We start from the raw sequence: 12,388 nt of genomic DNA on the forward strand, positions 1-12,388 counted from the left end.
CCCTGAATCTCATGGCATTGTTTGCTAGGACCATGGTGCAAATAGCCTCCTCCTGTTGAGGTGTGAAAAGGCGTCCTCTGCCACCGATTTGAGGTAATCTTGCAGTCCTATGTGGGGAAAAATGCAGTGATGCATCGCACACTTTCACATAGACAAAAACTATGCGAACACACATTTTACTGTAAAACATACAGGTGGGTGCATGTAAGGTGCAGTATGTATCTGTATAGAGTATATTTCTGGTTGCTGTGAAATACAAGTGGACTACTGTAATATGAAGCATTGTAGGAAGTATACAGTATACTGCTTATATACAGTAACATTGTACTGTACATTGGTGGACATACCTGTTCTCTCTTTGAAACGTTTGAACTATTGAGGACACGGTTGATCTCCCAATATTCGGCTGCACCCTTCAACCCGCCTCAGCCATTGTAAGGCCATGATTGACAACATGGTCTACAATAGTGGCCCTTATGTCATCAGATATGCGCCTATGTCCTCTTCTGCCTCTTCCTCTATTTTGCCTTCCACCACGCATCCTTGCTCATTTTCTTCCTCCTCTTGGCTGTTGACCCTGTTCGTTTCCTGGTCCATCCATTATTGGAAAATTGCAACTCTGTGTTGTGGTCTGTCTATATATGTTTGCCAATTGATTCTTCATGAGATGCATATTTGAGCAATTTAGACAACTGGTTGGTTGTACTAACACTTTACATTCCTTCATGAGTGAGGGTCAATTTCACCTGCACAATTAATCAATTCAAGTTTTTGTACAAAAGGTCTACTAGAAATGTGTAAAACTATGCTTGACAGTTTATGACAAATAGTTCAACAATTTTGCATGTAATGGCTTATGCAAGGAACTATTGCCTAGATGTTTTGAGGGGTAAGACTATTCAACAGAGAACCATCTACTATATTTTGCTCAACATGACATGAGCAATTGATAATGTGGAAAAAAGTTGACACTTGTACATTATATATTGCAATTTGTTCAAAGGAATAATAAATTGCTTTAATGATGTGCACAAGTGACTAGATGATTTGGAATTTGTACAAGTAGTATCAAGAATTGCACTTTTGATTTAAGAAATGCACCAAAGCAACTGAGGAAAAACTGTAAAAACCTCTTAAGGCTCCAACCCTTTTTTTTTTTAAATGTTCACCTAAAATGACATACCCAAATCTAACTGCCTGTAGCAAGGATATGCATATTCTTGATACAACTTCAAAGTAAACACTTTGAAGTTGGTGGAATTGTGAAATGTATGCAGGAGAATATAACATATTAGATATGGTAAAAGATGATACAAAAAAAACATGCAAGTCTTTATATATTTTTTTGGTTCAATCTTTGAAATGCAAGATAAAGCCCAAAAAGTATTATTCCAGTTTAGGCAAAATTTAGATTTTGGCCACAAGATAGCAGGAATGTGTGTGCAAAGTTTTAGACTGATCCAATGAACCATTGCATTTCTGTATTTAAAAAAATAAAATAACAATTCAGGTCTGCCCAAATGTGCCTATTTGGTTTATTGATACATTTTCAGGTTCATAACTGTGCACTCTCCTCAAACAATAGCATGGTATTCTTTCACTAATAGCCACTGAAAATTGGACAGTGCAGCTAGATTAACAAGAAGTTAAGCTTTCTGCCCATATCAGATATGTCTACGTCCTGGGAAATGTTTTTGTTACATACAACCTCATGCTAATCACATTAGCTCACGTTATCTCAACTGTCCTGTGGGGTGGGGGGTCACCGATCCTGTGGAGGTTAATGAGAAACCGGCATCTCCATGCTTGCCACTTGGGCTGAGAACATCCTCTTGTGTTCATTATTGGTTTTTGTTTAAGTTTAGCCTTAGGACTTTGATTTGTGTCCAATCCCTGCCCTCATAGCACCATCGACCATGTTTAAGTAACTCTGCGACATTGGAATTATTCACACATTGTGTTGATGTAATTTGTCCTTAAGATTCTCCATCCCGCTGTCTTTATTTTGTAACGTAAAAACTGGTAGTATGATTTTTATGGTTTTGAAGCTTCTCTTCCAACTACAGGACCCTTAAAATACCAATTGTTTCCTTTGTCCAGAATCGTATTTTGTTTCAGTATTTGATTCTTCTCAGAGTATAGGTCAATGAGCACAATGATACGAAGGTCCCTGTTTTGAGCCCTGTGAGTTGAATTCTCCACTTTGTTTATTTCAACTCCTGTTGTACTGCTATTGTCACCAAGTCTATGTTTATCTGTGATATTGAGATTAACTGTGTGTAATTGTTTTATGTTCCACAGCATCGTACAGATAAGTGCAGAATAATCTTATTTGTCCTTGAGCGGAATAGACTGAGCAGGTGTTTGTAAAATTTGACTCAAGTTTGAAGTAGGTGTGTGTAAAAGATTAGCTTTCTTCTCGAATGCCGATTGTAGTATGTGATCAATTCCTTTTTTCCAGCATACTACGCCAAGTGTACAGTTGAAGTCGGAAGTTTACATACACTTAAATTGAAGTCATTAAAGCTAGTTTTTCAAACACTCCACAAATTTCTTGTTAATTAACAAACTATAGTTTTGGCAAGTCGGTTAGGACATCTACTTTGTGCATGACACAAGTATTTTTTCCAACCATTGTTTACAGACAGATTATTTCACTTATAATTCACTGTATCACAATCCCAGTGGGTCAGAAGTTTACAAACACTAAGTTGACTGCCTTCAAACAGCTTGGAAAATTCCAGAAAATGATATCATGGCTTTAGAAGCTTCTAATAGGTTAATTGACAATATTTCAATCAATTGGAGGTGTATCTGTGGCTGCATTTCAAGGCCTACCTTCAAACTCAGTGCCGCTTTGCTTGACATGATGGGAAAATCAAAAGAAATCAGCCAAGACTTCAGAAAAACAATTGTAGACCTCCACAGGTCTGGTTCATCCTTGGGAGCAATTTCCAAAAGCCTGAATGTACCACATTCATCTGTACAAACAATAGCACGCAAGTATAAACACCATGGTACCACGCTGCCATCATACCGCTCAGGAAGGAGACGCGTTCTGTCTCCTAGAGATGAACGTACTTTGGTGCGTAAAGTGCAAATCAATCCCAGAACAACAGCAAAGGACCTTGTGAAGATGCTGGAGGAAACTGGTTCAAAAGTATATCAACAGTAAAACGAGTCCTGTATCAACAACCTGAAAGGCTGCTCTGCAAGGAAGAAGCCTCTGCTCCAAAACCGCCATAGAAAAGCCAGACTACGCTTTGCAACTGCACATGGGGACAAAGATCGTACTTTTTGGAGAAATGTCCTCTGGTCTGATGAAACAAAAATGGAACTGTTTGGCCATAATGACTAACGTTATGTTTGGAGGAAAAGGGGGAGGCTTGCAAACCTAAGAACACCATCTCAACCGTGAAGCACGGGGGTGGCAGCATCATGTTGTGGGGGTGCTTTGCTGCAGGAGGGACTGGTACACTTCAAAGTAGATGGCATCATGAGGATGGAAAATTATGTGGATATATTGAAGCAACATCTCAAGACATCAGTCAGGAAGTTAAAGCTTGGTCGCAAATGTGTCTTCCAAATGGTCAATGACCCCAAGCATACTTCCAAAGTTGTGGCAAAATGGCTTAAGGACAGCAAAGTTAAGTTATTGGAGTGGCCATCACAAAGCCCTGACCTCAATCCTATAGAACATTTGTGGGCAGAATTGAAAAGGTGTGTGAGCAAGGAGGCCTACAAACCTCACTCAGTTACACCAGCTCTGTCAGGAGGAATGAGCCGAAGGCTACCCAAAACGTTTGACCCAAGTTAAACAATTTAAAGGCAATGCTACCAAATACTAATTTATTGTACTGTATGTAAACTTATGACCCACTGGGAATGTGATGAAAGATTTAAAAGCTGAAATAAATCATTCTCTCTACTATTTGTCTGCATGTTTCACATTCTTAAAATAAAGTGGTGATCTTAACTGACCTAAGAAAGGAAATTTTTACTTAGATTAAATGTCAGGAATTGTGAAAAACTGAATTTAAATGTATTTGGCCAAGGTGTATGTAAACATCCGACTTCAACTATATGTCTTTTGATAGACTGCTGTACTAGACCCCAACCTTAAACCTGTTCAGTATTATTTCACATGACAACCTATGAGAAAGCAACATACTTAGAACATTACAATAAGTTTATTTGATTTTTGATGTCAATGATACACCAACATTCCAGACCTTTAATCAATGCAAAAAATTAAGTAGCTATCATTTTACAGTACATGTGTGACATTGTAAGACATAGGTCTTTAAATGATCCAACAGGAAGAAGAGGGGCTGCTTGGTGATGGTGAGGAGGCGGGCTAACATGATGTGAAGGTCTTCCAATAGAAGTTACGGCATCCTGCCTTGCGTTCCTGTTGGTTGAGGGGTAGCTGGCGCACCACCTCCGACCTCACCCCGAGTGCCTCCTCCAGGTCTGGTAGTACCTCGTTCTCCCCCACGGCTGTGGTCATCAGGTCCAACATCTTCAGCAGGAGGATGTGGGAGAGGTCCTGTATAGTAGAAAACAATAGAATAAAATACAACTACAGAAACCACTACCTGACTGGCACCATGGATATGGCCATGTATATTTGATCTTCTTTGTTGCTAGACTCCATAACATTATGGTTTTCTTGGGACCACTTATTCTGTCAGTTATGCAAGGACCAAAACAATATCAGATGCTTCATCAAATCATTTAACAAGTAGAAGTTATGGTCATTTAATCTGACCAGTCCTCTTGAAATTGTATCACTTTTGAGCTGACAATATTACAGAATATCTTTCAAGAATGAATAAAAACACTATGCACATTTACCCTGTTCATACCTGGTTCAAACATGCAGCCTTTTATGTTGTGGGACAAGCCATATATCTCGCACCTGTGGTATCGTGCACGTGTTTTGTTCTTTGAGTGTGTGTGTTGGTGCACTCTGTGGAACATAGTGGTATACTACATAGCTGGATCAATGAGTTAGCCAGCCAAATGTAATGAACATCCAGAAATAACCTGATTTTCTGGTTCATTAAGGGAGTTAAACTTTGATGTGTTTTTTTCTGTTGCTGAGTCAATTAAACCAGGGTTTACCAAACACGGTCATGCCCCGCCCCCAGGTGAATGTTTTGGCTTTTGCCCTAGCACTACACAGCTGATTCAAATAACCAACTCATCAAGCTTTGGTTATTTGAATCAGCTGTGTATTGCTAGGGCAAAAATAAAAACATGCACCCAGGGCAACCCTGAACCAGGCTACGCACATTTCAAGTTTCTTTCTGAAGAATAGAGTTCTTTCTGAATAATTATTCAAGGTAGCTGGCTAACTCCTTGATCCTGTTTTGTGGTATACCCCTCTTGTGTCTTTGTCTGCTGGAATTCCCTTATGGTTGGTAATGGTACTCTCTTGCTGCTTCTCAATTAAAAGACTATTGTTAATCTGGGTATGTGAGTTGACACAGGACATCCAAGTTGAAGCGTCATTGGGTTTCCAGTGCTTACCTGTGACCTAAATAAGACAGTATACCTGTTTTTTTTTATGTTTATTTTATTTATATGAGAAACTTATAACATATTTTAAAACTATAAAACACTTACACAACCGTTTGATCACGACAACCTATTTTTTAGAACCCTGACATGTCTGGTCCTACCCGGCCACCTCCGAAGACTCCGGGTAGCCCGGAGAGACCCGTCCCCCAGATGTCCGACTCTGGACCAGCCGTGTACAGACAGCCGCCCAAGAAGGTCTCCTCGGACACCCGGCCCAAGTATGTGGTCCATGACCAGAACAGAGGAGGAGGAATGGCCACTAGGTACTTGGCTACCGGACCCACAGGTAAGAACATGGTGGTGGGCCTTACATTACACTGGGCTTGTCTTGTGTGAAACCTTGCTATAATGAACTTGTGATGGACTATTGTGAAAATCAGAAGTCCGTTATTCTGTAGCTCAAGCCTTGGAGTAGAGCATTGGACCTGACACTACTGAGTACATCAACACCTTTGATTAGCACTTGATGTAAATAAACATCTTGATGTAAATAAATGTTTGTCATGTGATTAATGTTAAGTGTGTACCCGGTGGTTACTAAGTCTTGTTTATAAATGTAAAGTGCACTGTTTTGTATGTGTTCTACAGCTGGGCCCATGCAGCACCACCACCAAGAGGACCCAGGGTTTCACCCTAAATCTATTGACCACTACTACCAACCACCTCCCCAAGGGCTCAAAGAAGACCAATCCTTGAACCCTCACATGGACCGCTACCAGCTGATGGTAGGTTGTAATTGCTTCTGTAGCCTGGAATTCCCACTGACTATTAGTCCATTTCACCTTAGTGTTTAGTGTAGGTTCTAGGCAAAGATTTGTAGTCATTTTGTTATAAAGCCAGAAATTACTCCTAATATCCAATATTCAAATAAAAATGTTTTTGGACAATGGAGAAACACATTTGGCCATTTATTTTTTTATACCTATCCATCTCCTTCTGTTGACATTTTATTAAGGAATCTATCTTATGTGATCTTGCTCAATTTTCTTTTAAAGCACCCTGCATCTCCTGAGAAGCTGATTGGACACCACTCCAACATTGAGGGAGAGATTGACTCGCTCACCTGCATGCTGGCTGATCTGGACAGCTATTCACTAAACAGCACACAGGTAGGCTACCTGACTACATGGGACTGTGGAATAAAGGTTTCCTTCCAGACTTAATACAGAAGCATAAGACTTTGTTTACACTTTCAGACAGCTATGAAAACCGTATCACTGGTTCCTCTGGATATTTAGGCCTCGGTTGTTAGTTACATTGTAAGTACTGGATTAAAAATATGTATTTAGGTTCCCTTTCCATTATTTTGCAGCTGTACGACAACGTGCCTTACAACAAACCCTCAGCCCAGCCAGGAGCCCCATCACAGGGATGGCCTTCTATCGGTTTCCCCCCTCAGTTCACGGACCATACTGCACCCCCAAACCCCAGTGATCCCCACCAGGGTCTCCAGTACTTCCCCCAGCCAGACTACACTGACGCCCAGGTCTCCAAACCTTACCCCCAGCATGTCCCTGCCTCCTACACTACCGCCTCCACCCCTACTGGCCCGAGGTTCACCGTCCAGGTCAAAACAGCCCAGCCTATCACCTACTCCCAGACTGGTAGGCAAGCCGAGCAGGGTTACACCCCTCCCCCACACCGCCAGCACATGTTGCGGAACTCGCCCCAGAATCTTGCTTCCCAAGCCCAGGCGCAGGACTCCGACAGGAGCTTCAAGGGGAGTGTCGCAGGGTCTGGCGTGAAAGCCTCCCAGAGTCCCACTCCCAAAAGAGGCCCAGAGACTCATCAATCAGGGTCAGGCTCGGCACCAAGCTCCGCCTATCAGCCCAGTAAGGTGAGTGTCTGGAGTTCAAACATCTACTGTTTGTGGTTTCTCCAAGATAAACTATGGTCCTTTTTGAATACTTGTATCTCCAGTCGTTTGTTTTCACTGATCTAAATGGGAAAGTGAAATCTAAATGCTGAATGTTATTTTTTATCTATTTGTTCAGCAGGGGACAGCAGCTCTGAGACAAGAGGAGTTGGATGGGCTCACAAAGAAGTTGGTGTATGACATGAATCATCCCCCTACAGAGGAATACCTTGGTACGTTCCTCTTTCTAATAAAATTGTATGTCCTTTGTCAATAACAGTCCAGTCAACACATCTTAATTTCCCCATGGGCGACACAGTTCATTTCAATTCCACAATATGTCCCTCCCATTTTCCTCATCTCTTCTTCCCTTTCAATACTACCAGGTAGCTGTGCACGTTGCGGTGACGATGTCCTTGGCGACGTCAGCGGCTGTATCGCCATGGAGCAGGTGTTCCACGTGGAGTGTTTCACTTGCGTCACCTGCCACGCCCCTTTCCGGGGGCAACCGTTCTTCGACCTGGACAAGCAGAGCTACTGCAAGAGCTGTTACATTGTGAGTGGCTGTCACTGACTGTCCTCTTTGTATTGAGAGGTCTCTTTTCCCTCATTTGTTCTACATTTCTTTTTAGCAGTAGTCTCTCAATTCATCAGTTGATCTTTTTCGTTCTTTCTCCGTATCTATTGGATTCTCTCACACACACACTATTCTGTCTGAAACTGTGCTAAACTTCTTCCTCCCCCCTCAGAGTGTCCTAGAGCGCTGCTTTATGTGCTCCAAGCCCATCCTGGACCGTATCCTACGGGCCATGGGCAATGCCTACCACCCACGCTGCTTCAACTGCGTGGTGTGTGGCTGCTGCCTGGACGGTGTGCCCTTCACCGTGGACGCCACCTCCCAGATCCACTGCCTAGACGACTTCCACAGGTCAGCAACATGGATAGGAAACACTTACTCGGCGCCAGATACTGACTGTACTTTATTTTTCTCCCCAATTTCATGATATCCAATTGGCAGTTAGTTTTGTCCCATCGCTGCAACTCCCGTACGGACTCGGGATAGGCGAAATCACAACCCCGCCAAGCCGCACAGCTTCTTGAGACACTGCTCACGTAACACTGAAGCAAGCCGCACCAATGTGTCGGATGAAACGCTGTAGAACTTGCGAGGGTGTCTGTGTATGCTCCCGGCCTGCCACATCCTTATCCCATCGCTAGAGCGCGATGGGATAAGGACATCCCGGCAAGCAAAACCCTCCCCTAACCCTGGGTTGGACGCTGGGCCAATTGTGCGCCTCCTCATGGATCTCGAATCTGGGGCTGTAGTGACATCTCAATCAGTGCCTTAGACTGCTGCACCACTCAATCAACTCATGTCCAAAACCTGAACTCGAAGCATAATTCAAAGTTTAATTGATCAAGTCTCCCATTGATCAATTCATTTCTGAATGACACTTTACGAGTAATGCGTCTATTGGACAGATTATTATATCAGATTGTTAATTTTCCACCCTCTGAGCTCTAATGTTAGTGTTGACGTGGGTACTTCCTGCGTCCTGTCCCACACAGGATGTTTGCCCCTCGCTGCTCAGTGTGTGGCCAGGTCATCATCCCCGAGCCGGGCCAGGAGGAGACGGTCACTATAGTGGCGCTGGGCCGCAACTTCCACGTCAAGTGCTATGTATGTGAGGTGAGAGGTCACTGTAAAACGGTCACTCAAGTTGAATGATATTTACAGTTTGGCAGGCCATGCTAAATGTTCACAGCCCCCTCAATTGAACCTAATCCAGTGTTCCTGGATTGACCCTGTGATATCTGTCTCCTCCAGGAGTGTGGTCTGCTCCTGTCTGAGGGTGAGGAGCGAGGCTGTTACCCCCTGGACGGTCACATCCTGTGTAAGGGCTGCAGCGCCCAGCACATCCAGAATCCCTCCGCCAACATCTCCACTGACCGCTAACCAACTATGGAAAATCACCTCTTACCGTTAACCGATGACCCGTCAACCCTTCCATTACTTTCACCTGCTCTGGGGTAAAAGTTGCCCCAAGGAACAGATCTGGGATCAGTTCTACCCCCTCTGATACATAACCTTAACCACAAGGAGGAAATGTTAACATGACTTGAATCAGTCTTGTAGGGCAACTTCATCCTCATAGTGGTTTGTTATTCTTCAGATTGCCAAAGCTGTGGAATTAGTAGTAGGCCTACTATTGAATGTCAAGTAAAATTAATGACTTCAAGGTTTATAGGTACAGGGTATTGAAACTTGGATGGACGTAAGTTCAACCCATTTTCCTTATCTTCTGCTTTACACTATCCTCTACCCCTACTCCCTTTCCACTCCACCTCCTTTCCCTCAGTCCCATACCAGTACTGTATAGAGCCCCTGACCTGCAGGCAGCATGGGCTGCTCCACTGCTTCTCACACACGATCCTGCGTGTTGCGCACTCTCTCACACACGATCCTGCGTGTTGCGCACTCTCACACACGATCCTGCGTGTTGCGCACTCTCACACACGATCCTGCGTGTTGCGCACTCTCTCACACACGATCCTGCGTGTTGCGCACTCTCTCACACACACTATCCTGCCCAACGAAGGTGGGACATTGAAGGAGCTCTATGTAAAATTATTGATAGATATTGTGGAGTATAAGTTGGAAGATGAGATGAGGTGATATTGAGGAATACATAGTCTTCCTGGCTGTGAGGTAACTGACCAGTCCAGATAATGGAACACATATGGAGACCAAGTGGGTGTAGTCAGTGTGGTGCAGTGAGTCGAGTTCTTAGAAAGTAGACTGAAGGAAAGATTGGGAAAAGAACGAGTTGAGTCAAGTCAATGCTTTGATCTCATTGGATGTTAACACAGTATGTGGGTTGTCTTATATCTTGTACCACATGTCAGAACACAACATCAATATTTTATTCCACAGGACAGTGATTTGTATAATGATAATTGGTACTGCATTTTAGGGAATGTTACTTGTATACCAGTCCAAACCCCTTTTAAAATGTGAATGCGCTTTTTAGTTATTTTTCCTTTAACATTTGGGTTGATTTGATATGTTACAATGAAGAGTAATAAGGCACAATGAAGTATGCTTGCCATTGTCTTACTGAGAAACCGGGTTCTCCATACTGGCCACGTGGGCTGAGAATATCCTCTTGTGTTCATTATGGGTTGTTTAAGCTTAGCCTTGAGTTTGATTTATGCTGTTAGTTTACATTGTCCAGAATCATGTTTTTGATTCTTCTCAGTATGTCAATGATATGAAGGTCCCTGTTTTGAGCCCTGTGAGTTGAATTTTCCACTTTATTTCAACTCCTGTTGTACTGCTATTGTCACCAAGTCTAAGGTTCATCACTGTAATTGTTTTGTGTTCCACAGCATCCTATTAAAGTACTGCAGCATAATTGTATTTGTCCATGCCGAGGAATAGACAGAACAGGTGGTTTGCACAATTTGATTTGAGTTTGAAGTGTGTGTGATTAGCTATTTTTCATCCTTAATGCCAATTGTAGTATGTGATCAATACAATAAACCATCCTTTTTTCAGCAAACTACACCATGTGTATGTCTTTTGATATAGACCGCTGTACCTATTCAGTATTATTATACAGGACAACCTGTCACAAACCTACCAGATGAGAGAAATTGCTTCGAGGCAAGTAGCACTGAAACATGCATGAGAGCACCAGCTGTTCCGGACAATTTTGATCACATTCGCCATAGCTGGTGTGAGTAAAACCTTTAAGTCAACATTCACAAGGCTGCAGGGTCAGACTGCTTACCAGGATATGCGCTGACCAACTGGCAAGTGCCCTCACTGACATTTTCAAACGGTCTTTGTGTGTAATACCAACATGTTTCAAGCAGATCACCATATACCCTGTTCCCAAGAACACTAAGATAACCTACCTAAATGACTACTGACCGTAGCGCTCATATCTGTAGCTTTGAAAGGCTGGTCATGGCTCACACCAACACCATTATCCCAGATACCCTAGACCCACTCCAATTTGCATACCGCACCAACAGATCCACAGATGATGCAATCCCTATTGTACTCAACACCGTTTTCCACCAGAACAAGAGGAACACCTATGTGAGAATGCTGTTCATTGATTACAGCTCAGCGTTCACCATCGTGCCCTCATAGCTCAACACCAAGATAAGGACCCTGGGACTAAACGCCTCCCTCTGCAACTGGATCCTGAACTTTGACGGGTCACCCCCAGGTGGTAAGGGTAGGAAACACCCCATCCGCCACGCTGGTCCACAACACTAGGGGCCCTCGGGTGTGCATGCTCAGTCCTGTCCTGTACTCCCTGTTCACTCATGACTGCATGGCCAGGCACGTCTCCAAATCCAAGTTTGCCAATGACAGTGGTAGGCCTGATCACCGACAACGATGAGACAGCCTATAAGGAGGATGTCCGAGACCTGACTGTGTGGTACAAGGACAACAACCTCTCCCTCAATGTGATCAAAACAAAGATTGTGGACTACAGGAAAAGGACCGAGCACGTCCCCATTCTCATCGACAGGCTTTAGTGGAACAAGGTTGAGAGCTTCAAGTTCCTTGGTATCCACATCACCAATGAACTGACATGGTTCAAACACACAGTCAAAAGGGCACGACAAATCCTATTCCCTCTCAAGAGACTGAACAGATTTGGCATCGGTCCTCAGATCCTCAATGTTCTACAGCTGCACCATCGATAGCATCCTGACTGGTTGCATCACTGCCTGAAATGGCAACTGCTCGGCCCCCGACTGTAAGGCACTACAGAGGGTAGTGATTACGGCCCAGTACATCACTGGGGCCAAGCTTCCTGCCATCCAGGACCTCTATACCAGGCGGTGTCAGAGGAAGTCTAAAAATTGTCAGACTCCAGCCACCCTAGTCATAGACTGTTCTCTCTGCTACTGCACGGCAAGCAG

At 43.5% G+C, this 12,388-nt stretch overlaps 1 protein-coding gene across 1 annotated transcript; it reads left to right on the plus strand.

Moving 5' to 3' along the window:
• Positions 1-5,673: 5,673 nt before the first annotated feature.
• Positions 5,674-9,398, plus strand: LOC135515512 (thyroid receptor-interacting protein 6-like). The gene is made up of 9 exons (XM_064939135.1): positions 5,674-5,872; positions 6,175-6,311; positions 6,582-6,695; positions 6,899-7,423; positions 7,581-7,674; positions 7,828-7,997; positions 8,191-8,369; positions 9,011-9,131; positions 9,270-9,398. Exons 1-9 carry the CDS (start codon positions 5,674-5,676, stop codon positions 9,396-9,398), a joined length of 1,668 nt encoding a protein of 555 aa, XP_064795207.1.
• Positions 9,399-12,388: the final 2,990 nt, after the last annotated feature.

The sequence above is a fragment of the Oncorhynchus masou genome, chromosome 27 (assembly GCF_036934945.1).
Source record: "Oncorhynchus masou masou isolate Uvic2021 chromosome 27, UVic_Omas_1.1, whole genome shotgun sequence".
NCBI classification, from domain to species: Eukaryota; Metazoa; Chordata; class Actinopteri; order Salmoniformes; family Salmonidae; genus Oncorhynchus; species Oncorhynchus masou.

Coding starts and splice junctions, on each gene's coding strand:
- LOC135515512 (XM_064939135.1), top strand. CDS start 5,674: ATGTCTGGTCCTACCCGGCCACCTCCGAAGACTCCGGGTAGCCCGGAG. Junction 6,312..6,581: donor TGGACCGCTACCAGCTGATG/GTAGGTTGTAAT, acceptor TTTCTTTTAAAG/CACCCTGCATCTCCTGAGAA. Junction 7,675..7,827: donor CCCTACAGAGGAATACCTTG/GTACGTTCCTCT, acceptor CAATACTACCAG/GTAGCTGTGCACGTTGCGGT.